General features: G+C 44.0%; 1 protein-coding gene across 1 annotated transcript; it reads left to right on the forward strand.

Moving 5' to 3' along the window:
- The first annotated feature begins 6,332 nt into the window (after positions 1 to 6,332).
- Positions 6,333 to 7,495, forward strand: LOC104270243 (vitelline membrane outer layer protein 1-like). Its single transcript, XM_009864546.1, has 4 exons — positions 6,333 to 6,528; positions 6,566 to 6,668; positions 6,702 to 6,843; positions 7,268 to 7,495. Exons 1-4 carry the CDS (start codon positions 6,333 to 6,335, stop codon positions 7,493 to 7,495), a joined length of 669 nt encoding a protein of 222 aa, XP_009862848.1.
- Positions 7,496 to 16,284: the final 8,789 nt, after the last annotated feature.

Here is a 16,284-nt window from a genome sequence, read left to right on the forward strand (position 1 = left end):
ATGATGTTTCTCAGTGGCATTTTGTTTCTTAAAAACATTCTGAGTAATCTAATAAAAAGTAGTAGGGTCTGTTGCTGTCATGGGACATGTTGACATCTGCAGGATGCCCATCTATCTCTGCCATCTGAGGCTAAAGTGATGCTGCAGGTCTCTGTCACCAAGTCCTCAGGGGTGCTCAGAGAAGCTCCTGGCTCGCTCTTCTCTTTGTTCACAGAAAAACCATGGACACAGACTCTGCAGGGGGTCCTTCTCCATTCTTCGTGTCAAAAGGCAATCTGTAAAGTCAACCCTAGAGCTTGCAGACTGATTGACAGCAGGAGCAGTCTAAAGGTTGTCGTGTTGGAAGTACAGGACCAGGGCACACAACTTATTAACAAGGACTTGAGGAAGGATAAAAGGGAGCAGGCAGTGTCAAACCATAAGGAAAAGGCAGCTGCGGGAAACAGTGAAAGCTAAACTTGCAGCCAAATAAAAAGAGTAAAAGTAACATAGCTGGTAGCAGCTTGCATGTAAAAAACAGAGCAGACCACTTTGAGGAACAAATGGCAAAAGGAATTAACATTAATAATGTTTCTTCACATTAAAGATTCAGATGTCCATTAGAAAGTGTGCAGGACCAGCTGAGGGTATAAAACATCTCAGCAGATATGGCCATTTTTAAAATATTTATTTGCATCAATGCTCATAGTGAAAGAAACTTCGTGTTCAGGTTTCAACCACTCTTGGGAGTTAGGGCTTTTAGGAAAGATTGAGTAGAAATTAAAATTACTTTTGAAGTGAGATGAAAAACATTCACAGAGTAAATAGCAATGAATAACTAGAACTGATAATGCCCAGGAGATCTAAGATGTCTTTAAACCGAAAGAGCTAAGGTCAGAGCAGTGATGGATAGCATGTCATTTAAAATTACTGGAAGGCTAAACAGGGGAAACATGAGGTCAACTTAAAAAAAAAAGAAATTGTTCCAAGAGTGATCTGAGTAACTACAGACATCTTACTCCAGTTCAAATATTACAATGGGGCCTGCCAATACGTGCTGAATTTACATGGCAAATTCTTTGTAGTGGGGGAACTGTAAAGGTGGCTTCTGTGAGAAGATACCAGGAGCTGCCCCCGTATCAGACGGAGCCAATGCCAGTCAGCTCCAAGATGGACTCACCACTGGCCAAAGCCAATCCCACCAGTGACGCTGATGGCATCTCCGTGGTAACACATTTAAGAAAGTATAAAAGAAGGAAGAAAAGGAGGGGAAGGAGGTGACCCAGGCACTGGAGCAGAGATTCTCCTACAGCCTGTCGTGAAGACCGTGATGAAGCAGGCAGTTGCCCTGCAGCCCATGGAGGTCCACGGTGGAGCAGATGTCTGCCTGCAGCCCGTGAAGGACCCTATGTCGGAGCAGGTGGACGTGCCCTGGAGGAAGCTGAAGCCTCTGGACAGCCCACACTGGAGCAGGCTCCTGGCAGGACCTGTGGTCCATGGAGAGGAGCCCATGCTGAAGCAGGTTTTCTATCAGGATCCATGATCCTGTGGCAGATCCAATCTGGAGCAGTCCATTCCTCAGGGACTGCACCCCATGGAAAGGACCCACAATGTGTGAAAAATGGAGCACAACCCCAATTCCCTGTCCCCCTGTGCTGCTCAGCGGGGAGAGATAAAGAGTCAAGAGTTAGAGTTCAGGAAGAAGAGAAGGGTGAGAGGAAGTTGGTTTTAGTTTAGCTTTATTTCTCAACATCCTATTCTGCTATTCATTTGCAATAAATTAAATTAGCCTTCCCCAAGACAAATCTGTTTTGGCCCTGACAGTAACTGGAGAGTGATCTCCCTGTCCTTATCCTGACCTGTTAACTTCTCATCTTATTTTCTCCCCTTGTTCTGCTAAGGAGAGGAAGACAGAGAGTGGCCAGGTGGCAACTGGCATCCAACCAAGGTTAGTCCAACACACAGTGTGATAAGCTTGCTATGTATTTCACATGCAACTGTAGCAACTCTAGCAGCAGCTCAGGCACAAAGGTCCCAGGCAGACTCTAGCATATTCAATAAATAGGGGTGTCATGACTTCGATGAACCTGAGCCACAGCTCTGGTGGCCTCACCAGTAAATAGGAGAGAGCACTTAGCAGTAGAAAATGCAAAGAAAGAAATTGTGAAGGAAAAAGATGCCTTTGCCTTTGACTGGGAGAGCTAATTCTCAGCAACTCTGCATTGAGAGAGGTGAGAAGTCATGGACTCTGCCTCAGATTAATTACTTTGTATTATTAGGGATGTTCCTAAGAAGGGAAAACATCCCTTTTCCCATGGAAGGGGTCAAAGGAATCACACCTCACCAGTGTTACGTTGCAGGCCAGATGGCAATGTGCCTGTGTATCTGGTCCAGGTGCCCCAACAGCACTGGTTGGTGCCTGTCCCTTGGCCCTCAGAGAATCGTAGAATCACAGAGGCTGGAAAAGACCTCCGAGATCACCAAGTCCATCCTATGACTCAACAGCATCACATCAGCTAGACCACGGCACTGAGTGCCACATCCAGCCTCTCCTTAAACTCCTCCAGGGACCGCGACTCCACCACTTCCCTGGGCAGTGCACGATATTACAAAGCCCATTGCAAGAACGTCTCAATCCACATGCAACTTGAAGTAACTTTTTGTCACCACCATCAAAGAGGAAGGACAGCTGAGAGCGCAGCCCCTGTGCCTTCCCTGGAGAACCACAACGTCTTGCAGATGGGCAAGAAATAATGAAATACCTTCTGGCCCATGGAAAGTGTGATTCACGTAACCTACACCTAGGTACATGTAATGTAAATGTATCTATGCAATGTCAACAGGGTTACTGCAGGCACTTCACTCTTTTATCTTAGTATTTTGGCTGTTTTCCATTTTTTGTCTCTTTTTTTAATTCTACTGATTTCTGATTATTTTGAGCACCTGTACTGTTTTCAGAGATTTTGTTTTCATTGCAACTTTCAGGGTTTTTTTATCATAGGGAGGAGGATTTAAGTTTTCCAAAAAAAAAAAGAGAGAGATTTCTGTCTGGTTTATATGTTTGCAAAAATAGAGAACTGGTCTTTGTTATATACTGGCCATGGCATATTCACTTCTATTACTGAGTCTAATGCTATCGTGCTTTCCAATAAGTCTATTAAAGGTATAAAAAATATGTCACATAACATGACCCTACAACTAGCTGCCAAAGCTAACTCCAGCTTTCCATTCTAAAATAATGAAAAAATCACCCATCCTGGGCTTGCAAGCTGATACTTTCCCTGCCTCACTGGAGGACTGGAGGTTAACAGAAGAGAAAAAGAAGCAAGGAGTGGAGGGGAAACAGCTTTCCTAGATGAGAAAATGTCTATTAGCAGGGATGTTGGAGAAATCACTGGGTACTCAGGAAGGTTCAGTGTAAGCAGATTTATCCCAAAGTGCACAAATTCAGCTGCTGATAATGATCCCAGCATTTTCATTCCAGACCATGCCTTACCCCTAGAGCGGGGAAGGTTTTCTGTAGGAGGAAAAAATAAATAAATAAATAAATAAATAATAAAAATAAATAAATTAATAGATAGATAAATAGATAAATAAATGAATGAATAAGTAAGTAAGTAAGTAAGTAAATAAATAAATAAATAAATAAACTTCTTGAGTCAAGAAGGAGGTTCATCACTCTGAAAGGGTTAAAAATTGTAGGTGGGAAACATAAAGCTGAGCTTAGTTCCTTTGTTTGTTTTCTAACACATCACTCTGAATTTATAGAAACGGATACGATGTCCACTTTCTCCCACAGGCAGAGTTAATTACCAATGTGAATTGTTTTCACTGCTTCCTGCTGGAATATCACAGAACTGCTGACCTGGTGCTGCTGCCTCTGCTGCCTCCTTCCCATGCAGCCAAAATGGAACAACAAAAAATCAGCAAAGATGTGAGAGAGGATCTTTTCCCAGCCAGGATCCCTCTTCTCCAGGATTGCTGAGGCTGGAGCTCAGACTGATAGAGAGGAAGTAGAAGTTGTGTGAAAGTGAAAGACAAAGAAAACAGACCCTTTGAATAAGGGACTCAGACAGAGGAAGGTTCAGCTGTGTGGATATAACTACAAACTGTAAAACATCTCTATCTTTTTGATGTCAGCCAGTTTGGGGCCTCCTCCCCCACCCACCTCCTCTTCACGGCTTGTCCTCAAGATCCTTTTATGGTTCTAGTCTCTGCCACTGCTCCACCCTAAAGCCACAAATTTCCACATACCCTGAAAGACTCATCAGGCAGCTGGCATGGTTACTGAGGAGGGTTGATCATACCACTTATTCACAGCTCTTTATTCAATATGGTACCTGCCATTGGCTCATTGCTCTTGCTGTGGTTACTGTCATTTCTATGAGCAAATCCAGGTGACACCTGAAGCTTAGGTAATCCAGGTGACACCTCAAGTTTAGAAAGTCCTGTCTCCCCAACAGTGGCAAAGTGTCTGTGATGTATCTACTATCCAGACCATGACCCTGACCACACAGGCCTTCATCCCTGTTGTCTTCTTTCTGCCAGGTTCCTGCTGTCTATGAGTTACAATGACACACTAAGACATCTTTGTCCTCCTTGTCTCCTGTAGGGTGCTGTGACTAACTGAGGAGATTTACAGTTTTGTCCAAAGGGTAACATCAGGGGATTTCAGCTGAAAGCAACACTTCCTCCTTCACCTGCAGAAAATGGCTATTGTAGAAGCAGGCTATTCCATTCTTCAGTAACTGACGCCTAAAATAACTCTTTCTCCCTGTCTTGGCTGTTTATCGTGTAGGATATATGCTGGTATAGATCTCACAGGACAACTCTCCCAGGTGGCATCCTCACTGACTCTTTAATGGGTCTGAGAGGAGCAGCTTATCCTCCTACTCTGCAGCTACTCATAGGATATCCTTGACCATTGTTGTCAGCAGAGATTTTTTTCTCTAGTTGGTCCCTTCGGAGGAGTAAGTCATGCAACAGGAACTCACAGCTGAGAATAGAATGACAACAGAAGCAGGAACTGGAAGCTGGAAACGCCCACCCTCTCTGTATGCTCACACATCCCTGAGCAGCTGGGTGCTGCATCTGCACAAGTCCATGAGGTGATGGGACTGTGTGCAGTTTTGTTCCCATTCCTCTATCCCCAGTACAAGAAAGAGATGAACAAACTGGAGTGAGTCCAGCAAAGACCACAGGAGATGTTTGGTGGCTGCAGCACTTGATCTGTGAGGAGGGGTTACCACCCTTTTACATAGTAACCTACAATTACTGTGTGTCCCAGAGCAAAATCCAATGGTTGCCAGTCCAGGCACTTCCTTCAACCCCAGCTGGCGGTGAGGAGAGAAGGAAAGTGAAGAAGAGGAAGAAAGTGAGGAATTCCACAGGGTGAAAACCCTGAGACACCTCCACCTCTATTTTGCTCTCAGCCCCTCCAGAGGCTTCTTCTCCTTCCCATCCATCACTCCTCCTCCCACTTCCCTCTTTCCATTCTCCTCACAGCATTGCTAGGATTCCCCTCCAAACCACAGCAGCCCCTTGGGTGCCTTGCCCTCCCTTCCCTTCCCTCACATCCACAAGTTTTCACAGCCCTGCAAGCCCCCTGGCCAGTGCATTCCAGTGACATGCCCCCCCCAGCAAGGGTGGCCCCACCACTGAGGAACATACAGTAAACAGGAAGAGTACGTAGCAACAATTAGCACTCCCCAAAAGATTTTTTGGCACTTCCCAAGGACTCCCACCCACTCTCCTGGCTCATAAGTTCCCCCATGCCATCATCTCCCTGCAGCAAGGTGCTGAGCAGGTCTCCCACGATGTAGCTGCTCATCCCAGCCATGCTCTGTCTGCTGGGCTCCTGCTGCCTCCAGGGCACAGAGGTCTGAGAATATGAATCCATCCTCACGGTGATCAGTGGAGGCTCCTGGGTCTTTTGGGGCCATCACGAATTTTGCCCCATTGGCTATGCTAAGGGATTTGAAGTGAAGGTAAGGTTTCACTCCTTCTTTGGGGTGGGAAAAAAAGCTGGCTGTGAAATTATGTTTTTGTTCTGGCCTCAGCAGGGCTGGCCACAACACTTTTTCCATTGCAGGACTTTGCATTGTATCTGCAGCACTCATGCAGGCTTATCAGCAAGAAATCTCTAGCACAGAGTTAGCTCTCCAGGCTCCCTGCCAGTGACAGATTTCTTAGCAGAGGAGTCCATGGGGTAAGAAAAGACCTAGGATCAGTACTCTGGAGCCTGTTCCCAAGGAGCTGGGACAACTCCCACCTGCCAGCACTCCAGCTCTGGCTGTCACAGCACACGGCAAGAGGGTGGGCATGACTCGGGACAGCAACAGCCAAGCGTTTCTATGTCTAGAACCTCCACTTCACAGTTTGGAGAAAAAGGAGAGACGGGCAACAGCAAAAAGGACTCCCTGAGAAATGCCACGGAGCTGCCTCACAGCCCTGGTCAGCAGCACTACCTCTGTCTGGCTCCACCCCTGGAGACACCTACCACCCCTTATCATGAGGTCTCACCTCATCTCTTCTTTAAAATACGGGAAGGTACTGACCTCTCCCATTTCCTTCTTTTTTTACTAAGGTGGAGCACTACCAGGCATTTTGGCTGTTGGTGATGATGCAGCTCTAAATGGCATCCACCTGCTCTGCACGGATGGGACAGTCACTGAGTCTTCCATGGGAAAGTGAGTAATCTTTGCTTTCTCGTTCTCCTTCAGGGCAGCAACTTCTGGGGACCCTGAAGGAAAACCAGCACAATGGTATCTCCACAGGCACCCATACCCCCTAGGAAGGTGGCTCCCTGTCCTGCTTGAGGAAGTGATTGAGGTTCCCCTAGCCACAAAGTGTGGAGGTCTTGGGGTAGAGATCAGGTCCCAGGGAAGGGAACAGTAGCGTGAAAGATGGAGAGTTCAAAAAATCCAGATCTTAAACCTGTACTTTCTCCTTTTCTTCAAATGCTTGCTTTGAGAATGACATTGATATTGAAGGTTCTGCAGTGAGAGGGTAAGCCAGGGTTGATGGTGGCCAGGTGATAGGGGTGATAGGAAAGCAGAGTGAAACAGGTACTCGTAGAAACTCACCATCCCTGTGTAAGTCCTTTGCCCTTGGACTACTAGGAACCCAGGCAAGTTGCAGTGCTGATTGTACCACAGCAGAGGCTGAATGTGTTTTAGTGATCTTTTTCTTCTTTAGTTAATTTTTTTCTTCTCTGGCAGGTAGGGAAGCTGGACCAAAGCCCAGCTCTGCCCCAGCAACAAGTTAGTTTCCTTCTTACTGTGTGTAGAAGAGATGCAGTATCTGTGTGATGACACAGCAGCCGACAAGGCTGAGGTTCACCTGCACAGATGGGACGAAGCTGGAGGGCTTGGGAGTTTTAGGGGATCACTTTGGTGCATGGAGCAGCACCTGCACCTCTGAGCCCATCTGTGGGCTCCAGACAAAAGTGGAGGAACCCCCAGGAATAGGGGATGACACAGCTCTCAATGACATCAGAGTCTTCTGCTGTGAATGAGCCCAAACCCCCACCCCATGCCAGCATCTATAAAATGGTCTACCACTAAACCTTGAATCTGTCCCTGCACAAGGAGCAGTGTGCATTTTTCTCCATCATGCTATTTTTCTCCATTACTTTTTGTAAAGAGCATCCAGAATCTGTGGCTACAGCACCACGGGGATTTCCTCCTGCCTCTATCCATCTGATGCAAGGTTGCTGCAGTTCCTTGCCCCCAGGCCCAGCCCACAGCAAGGCTGAGGGCATGTTACCAGGAGGTGCACATGTGCATAAACACACACACACACACACACACACACACACACACACACACACAGAGTCAGCCACTAATTGACATGGAGCAGTGCCTTTACACTGTGCCTGAACCCACAGAGACTCACACACACACACTGTGCTCACACACACGTGAACAGCACGGGTGGCAGGTACCACTCCTCTCTGACTGATCAAGATCAATATCCACTACTGAAACGTACTCATACATAGAAAATGGTTCACAGAATCATAGAATCATTAACATCGGAAAAGTAACCTGTAGGTAAGGGATGAGCAGGACTGTAGGGGCTGGGCAGTTTAGAAGGAGTAGAGGGATCATCTGCCCTGGCAGAAACTGCTGTTTCAGAGAAGAGGAAGGGGTACTCTTCGCCTTGACTGCATCATAATGCTTAGGATGTGGAGGGATGACTATCATGCATTCATTCACCCACGAATAGGTTAAAATACTCCAGATCCCAGCTCTGTGCCTCTCCTTCCAGCCTGTTCAGCACAGCATCTCAACATCTCCAGGTGTCTCATGAAATGAGGATTTTTTTTTTCCCAGACTGCAGTAATTCATCATCATATAGGTACCTTTCCTGAACCCACCACCATCTCCTTCAGCATCAAGACCTCCTGCTCAGCTCTTTTCTGGAGTTCATACTTTATCCTGCTTTCCAGAGCTGTAGGCAGTACCTCATATGTGAGGACTCTGACAATGGTAACAAATATGGGACAGGGAGTAGCCACAAAATCACATCTCACAGGGTATTACACAGGAACAAATTCATCGGAGAGTTGTATGATCCACATGCTCAGGAAGGGGTCAAGGAGGAAAAGAACAAAGAGCAAGGACAAAGAGAATTCCAGAGTGAATTGCAAAGATTTCAACAACACACCCTTTCCTCAGTACTAAAAGTACAAAGAGGAGGCAGAAATCTGAGAAAGACATAGAAGGGAAGGAGAATATCTTTATTTCTGTAAAGTTCATAGACATTTCCCACACTCACATACCTGAAATTTGCTTGCTCTGGTATTCTATCTGACAAGTAATTCTTATTTAAGAAGATTGTGAATGGTCCTCAGTAACTTTTGAGAGTCAGGATTTTCTATGCACACACTGAATATCTGAACACACAGACACAGCTAATTCAGTGTTACCTTTGTTTAATGCCTCTTGGGAGTTTGGATGGTGCAGAGCCTTCCGAAGCGTTAGCAGTGCCATCATTTGCCCGTACGCATCCAAATGGACTGGCTGCCACATGCCAGGAGAAGCCTCACAACAATATATATACAAGCAGATTTAACCCTTTCCACCAAGTCCTTGAAAACAGGGGTTTGAAATTCCAAGTGTTTTTATATTTTTATTACCCGTTTGGTTGGCTATCGCATACTTATTTTAACCCATGCCTATACTTGTAATCCCTACAGAGCCATCTACCACCTCAGGAGAGCACCAGATCTAAAACCAAAAGAGAATCACTGAGTACATGAGTTGGCAGCAAGGTCACATATTCCCATGGGTGAGTATTCAGTTTCAAGAGATCAAGACGCTCTTAAGGCAGCTCAATTTTCTGTTATGGGAATCTCTGTTTACAGTTAGATATAGGAGGAAAATTCATAATTTAGCTTTTCTCCTAGAGAAAAGGTTCCCCTGGGACACTGACACAAAATGATAGGATTCTTGTCATGAGTGTCTCTAGAGGTTTTTATATTACTTTTGCATTATAATATCACTTTCATATTGCTCATTCAGTTAAGCGAGTCACTGTACACAGCATTTTACATGGCATTAAACATGAAAGAGGCTTTCTGTCTATACAGGCAGTTCCTTTAACCTTTCTTCTTAGAAATCATTTCATGGTCTTCCCACTCAGGTCTGAGCCAAGATCAATATCACCTGAATAGGCCGAAGCCAAATGCAATGACAGGTCCTCTTGAATAATAAATTTCCCAGTTTTTGGGTGGAGAATGTCTAACAGTGAGATAGTGGAAGAGAAATCCATGTCCATTACTCCTTCCAATTCATTATTTGATTAATGTCGGATTTTGTACTGCATATGTCTCTACCCCACAACAGCGAACCCCCGGGCTTGCTGCAGTCCACTACAAAGTGACAAGGCTTATGTCAAATTCTCACTTTCTGTACATTCACAGCAGTGTGTTTCCCCTCTCATCTCAGGAAAACCTGAGCGAAATACTAGATGGAATCCCATTTTCAATAATGGCCCCGCTTCTCATGCGTTTTTTTACCTTGATCTGCAGCAAGGGCTTGTTAAGGTGTTTAATCTTGCACTGCTCACTTCATGCCTATTTTGCCTTTATGCACCTTGGGTGTAAAATGGCCAGCAGCATCGACTCTTTCACCACTTGCTCTTCCCCAATTAACTGGGAAAGCAGGCATGGGGCTCAAAATTTTTTGTGAAAATACTCACAGCAACACTTCCTCAAAATACATATCTCATGTGCATCATTAATGAGGTAGTGTCAGTTATTCCCAGCTGTATGGTTTTGAGCATCTGGAGGATAGAGATCAGCTCTAAAATAATACCTGGGGTTCACTCTGTAAACAGTTTGTGGTGTCTGTGGAGGGATGGTGGCCTTGTTCTACCCAAGCAACCAGCTTTCCCCCTCAGAAAGTCCTAGTGATTTGCCCAGTATGGACTAATTCAGAGAAGTATCAGTGGAGTTACTGTACAGTAAAGAAGTGCAACATGGGATATCCTCAAGCTAAGATCTCTGTTATGGAAAGAAGCAATAAAGGCAATTCCATGATCCATTTACACTCCAGTGAGCAAAGCACAAACCATGAATGCACAGCTCAGGCATGCACCCAACAGGAACATTCCCGCAAGTGCTCTGGCATGTCCATAGACAGACAGCTGTGATGCAGCCCTGCTGTTGTGGTCAAGAGCGCGTTGAATCTGCAGCCACAGCCATCACCTCCCAGCAGTGCCGCCAGTCCCACACCACACTCATCATAGCTATCCAGTACCAGTCCAGAGCAGAAGCAGCACTATGCTGGTGTCTGTTCAGAGCAAGTCTGCAAAGAGAACTAATTTCATCCTGAGCCCGTTATCACCAGGGCTCATCACAGATTTCCCACTGCTTCCACACTTTCTTCTACACCAGGTTTTCATGCAGAACATTCTACTTGATCTTCATCCTGTGCTTGATGGAGGATAATGCCCACTTTCTCTCAGTCCTCTCCCCTCATTCTCAAAACGCAGGGCTGTGTGGAGAACAGGAACACTGATGTGACAGCTGCTTAGAGCAACATTCACATTTTGATATTTGCATCTGATAGCCCCTGTACTATTGGAGGAGTTCTGCTGTCTATTCTGGTGGCAGACCCAGAGTAATGGACCAGGACCCCTGTGGCACTTGAAACTGTGCAACCACGGAGCATGGTCTAATCTTTGTTGCATTTTGAGCATACGCATTTGCAGACATCCCCTTCACGTGCTCAGTGAGGAGACAGTGCACTTCTTAGAAGTCACAGGCCTGACCCACAGCTGTCCTAACACTTGAGACACCCTTCCTGGAGTAAGAGAATAAATATGAGTAGTAAAATAGAGCAGGATGGAAAACACCTTGGAAATTTTCCTGTTTCTCCCAAGAGTAGTGGAGGAAGACACTGAATGTTTTAATATTTCCCGTTTTCATTCCAAGGGTTGGTGCCCCAGGGCATTAGCAGCCACTCAACCTCTCTGCCACATATATGTGGTACGAGCTACTTTGCAGACTCTGAAATGAGTGGATTTAAATCTGCCTGTAGGTAATATAAGCTAAAATAATTACTCCTAAAGCTGAGAAGTAGCTGTCTTCAAAGCCTTGCAAGTTACTCATGTCAGACAGCATGAACTCACCTCTAGACACTGGGCATTTCAAACAAACTACTCCAAAGACAGCAGTCAGCCCCAAAATTGCCCCAGAAACTTCCTTGTTTTCTCCTTAAAATCAGCAAGTGTTGGACTGCAGGCTAAACTGGAAAATAAACTGCACTGGGACACTTTGCAGCCTAGAAGCCCTCTTGCACTTATCAGCATTCTCATCCTCTGAGGCCACCACATTCCCTTCAGAAAAAATAAAATGTATCTCCAACATTGCAAAGTTTGAACTTGGCTCCACATTGAGCAAATGTCCCCAGAGTTCAAAGCTCTTCCAAGTCAGCTTATTTCCTCTGAGACCATCCTTAATGAAATACTTATTTATATTTTCCTTGAAGTAGAAATACTGCATCTGATGTTATCTGTTACTTTTTTATTTTAGTAGATTTGGTTTTGCTTCCACAAGTGTGTCTTTGACCTGCAATAAAATCTGTACTGAAGTAATGGCTAATTCTGAACAAGCAAGTAATTATTCCAGTAAATCCAAGGGAGGGTACAAACAGCTACATCCCTCTGACCTTTCTGTGCCTCTTTTCAGAGATTACCACATACTTTGAGCAATAGAACAGAATTTCTTGTGTCGTGGTTCTGCAGGGTCACAGCAGAGTGCTGCCTACAGCCACATAATTAGAAGGGAGGTTAATGAATTGCTAAAGCACATGTTTCCAGTGGATAAAGCAGATAGAAAGAATATTTAAGTGGGCTAAACAGTTTATTAAATGAAATTATAACAGACACTTTGCCCCTTGTCAAGTGTCATTTTGAGATGAATTGATGTAATTCTTTACCTCAGGAAAGTCCATTACTTAAAAAGGGCTATAATCTCTACTGGTACAAACCAGCGTCATCACTCATTTCTTCTAGCCTGAATATTTTCTCCGTTTTTCTTTTCTATCCCTTAACCTTTCATACCTTCCCTTTGATTTTTTAGTAAAGATAGAGATAAGCCTTAGCCATGACTTCAGATACCTGTTTTCTAGTACCCACTGCTGTATTGGAGATTTCCTCCTTTTGCCCAGATTTACCACATTCCATTTCCATGGAATGCAGCTGTCCTCTCTATGCAGGATTCAGAAGCAGATTTAGAAATAATCAATCTCTTGCAGAGCTTTCAAACGCTGCTGTCCCTAGGAAAGAATAGAGGAACATCACACCACATATGACCGCTTGACAATACCTGCAGCAGGTTTCTTTGTATGTCTGCGGAGGAGCTGACCTTTTCCAAGGTCTGGAGGTGGTCTTGCTGAAGAAGAGGGAAGGACACATTTCTTAAGGAGGCTTCCGACTCACTAGACCAGCTCCAGCACTCCTGCTCTTCACAGCCACCTAGAACTTTCATAACCATTTCAGAAACACAGTTTAAACAGACCATTTGCAAAAGCTGGAGTTTTTCCCTCTAAGTATGATGTCTGTGCACCTGGTTTTGTTGGGGAAGGATGGAGTTTCCTTCTCCTGTTTCAGAGAATAAGGATATATTTTGAAATCTTTCCAATATCAAGCTGAAATGGTGATATTGTTGGAGTAGAGTCTTAATAGAAGGAACACTCATCACCTCTCATTCTTCTTCTCTCTGGCATGATTTTGAAGTATATTTTAAACAAAAATAGAAAATTGACTGTAGTAAAGAAGCAGACAGCACCTTTTTGCTGTTCCCATGGTGCCTTCAAGCCTCAAATTTGGAGAAGTAACATCTGGTTTTACAAGAAGAAGATGGCAAGAAAGTGTTACAATTTCATTTTCTTGCTAAAATCTGTGTCTTGATTGCAGTTGTAGTACATATTCCAAAGCCTCATTATGCAGCTATTTTTTTCCCAGTTCATCACAAAGGCCTGTCAAAAAACAACCACTGCCTAAGTGCCTGACTCCCTCTCTTCCCTAAATATTGCTTGTCTGCTCATACAGATTTGTCTAAATGCATCTCTGTCATCTGTAATAAGGTAATAGGCCTAAAAATTACTTAGTGTCATCTTGCGTCTTCCACTTAGGTACAGAAGATGTTTTAAACCTAAATTGATGCCTTTATTACACCTCTTTCTTTCTACTCCTTATAGAACTTTCAGGTAGCATCTCCCAATAACTGCTACAGGGTAAAAGAACATAAAACTGTTCTGCTGTTGTGTTATTTTCTCTGGCTGAAAAACCCCCATGCAAAGTTCAGATTCAGTATCCCCACCTGATTTGTCATTTGTATTTGCTGTATTAATTAAACAACTCACACAAATTCCACACGACGCAGTCTGGTAGGAGCTGGTGTCCAGATCAGATTGCCTGGAGCCCAGATAACGGAACAGCCTTGCTGGCATGACACGTTCATTAATAGCTTGTGTGCTGAAGCTAAGTGGAAAAAAACTATAAAACCATGGCCTGACAGGAGAGAAATGCAGTGGTACCCCTGGATACATTCCCTTTTCCTTATGTAGAGCAACTTCCCAGCAGACTGGGAGGTTCCTAATTCCAATGTGATCATCATGTGTCCCACCTGACACTGTACTGCCAGGCTGGCTTTGGGTAAATGAACTTCGACTTAAGTCAGTTTTACGTACATCCTAAAAGATCATAGATGCAGAATACAGACTGATTTTTCCCATCGAGTAAGCATGAAACACCAAGTCAGCTTGCGAGCACATTTGTCATGGATAAACTCAGTTTAAAAAAAAATGCCACCTATTCACTATTCACTGTGTTAGTCCTGCTTAAAACTGTTAGGACCACTTAGGACCACTTAAACCAAGCCTTTATTGTAATGGGGATTAAGAAACATTTGTTCACTATTTGTACATTGCTCCAGGTTATCAAGAATGATTCTGCAGTTGGGCAGGGAGGAATTTTGGTACCAGCAACATTCAGTTTTCCTTTGCATCTTACATCAGTTTGTGCCTGTCTTTGGGTTTTAAGCTATTCAGGCCAGGCACAATATTATAGGATATATAGAGTGCCTAGTGTAGGTTACCTAGAACCTCAAAGTACATCAAACAGCTGTGTGGTATCTGCTCTTGACTCCCTTCCACAAGGTTTTTTGTGTGAACTCTGATAGCTCTGAGAAGAAGAAATGTCATGTTTCAGGAGAGCTTACCTTTGACCAAGGCATCTGCACCTGTTTAAACTCCTGGATAATTTTTCTAATGAACATCCTCAATGTTGAACACTAGATTAACACGATTTTCAGTGAGTGAGTTGGAAATGCCTCAAAATTACAAGATTTATAATGTGAGTGAGCCAAAGACCACAAAATGGCCACAGAGCAACCATTATGGAGACATATCCCTCCAGCACTATTTTTCATCCAAAGTGAGTAATATATCTGAAGTCAGCCTCAACAGCTACAAGAACCTGAGTCATTCATTTGCACAGGAGGAATAAATTATGTTAAGGATGAAAATGTGCTGAGGCTTCTTAAGATAGAAATGAAATTGATAGATTATCACAAGTCCTTGCTAGGTGATGCTGTCCTAAAGAGCACACAAAAAGAAAGCTGAGAGCTAGTATTGTCTACGGACTTGCCAGGAAATCTTTATTGCTCGGCTGCATCCTATGTGTTGGGCAACTCATATTGGCTTCGTTAAAAGGTTGGTAGAAAAGAGGCATCTCCAGCTCCTCAGATTGGATATGTGTCAGTTACTTCTTTCTGCAGTCTTTGCTTAGGTGTCTAAAGAACCTTCTCTTACTACGGTTTCACAAAGAAACATTGTCCAAATGAAGATTTAAAAAAGAAATTGAGAATTTATTTTCTTTTGGAAAATCACATTAAAAGAAGCTAGAGCATATCCTCTGCAACAGAAAGGCAATCTTTGTTGTACTCAATCACCGTTAAAATCATTAATTAATGGAGAAAAAGTATTTCAGAGACACTATGATCTGTAGGTCTAGAATAATTAGGAGAACTTTTTAATTATTCAATAGTAATACATGTCACCTTTGAAACTAAAATCATCAAAAGTGGGTGTCTGCAAGCTCAGCAACTACCCCAAACATATTTCCTTCTGCTAATTTGAAGGCAAAAAGCAGACTTCATGCAATCACAGTTTTCTCTGTGAGGCCTAAAGCCACCTCATTTGGGCAGACCGATTCCCAGAAGAAGAGGGGAGAAGACTCTGCAGAAGAATATTTCACCCCCATATTGGAAGACAGACCTGGTCAAAACTCTTTTGTCTCTCCTAATCTTCATACCAATTAGCACGAAACTAAGAGGGAAATTTTTGACTCTTCTCTTAATTGCTCTTCAGATTACTCCTTTTCCTTCTTATTTTCAAACATCATTTTTGCAGTGTCTCTGGGCAGCCTCAGCAAGCTGATCCAGCATGTTTTCAGGGCCATCAGAGCTGCTCCTTCGCCCCCTCTGATCTGGGCTTTCGCAGCAGTCTTAGAACAGCTTCACCTTTTGTGCCATGCCTCATCTGGGATTAGCTTCTCTTCGGGTTGCCAGGACCTCCTATCCCAGACACAGTATAACCACCAAAACTATTAATCATGGTTCTGCCATTGGTGGGAGCACACACTGGGCTGTAACTAGAGGGAGTCAGAAAACTAAGGTTATTCTACTAGCAAGATTCACCTAAAGGCTGGACATCACTTAACTGGATGATTACAGTTCTTTCTGGCTCCCAAATTATATAGAGCAAAAGAACATTAATTCAAAGAGTCTGT

This window comes from Apaloderma vittatum, unplaced genomic scaffold (genome assembly GCF_000703405.1).
Source record: "Apaloderma vittatum isolate BGI_N311 unplaced genomic scaffold, ASM70340v1 scaffold13552, whole genome shotgun sequence".
NCBI classification, from domain to species: Eukaryota; Metazoa; Chordata; class Aves; order Trogoniformes; family Trogonidae; genus Apaloderma; species Apaloderma vittatum.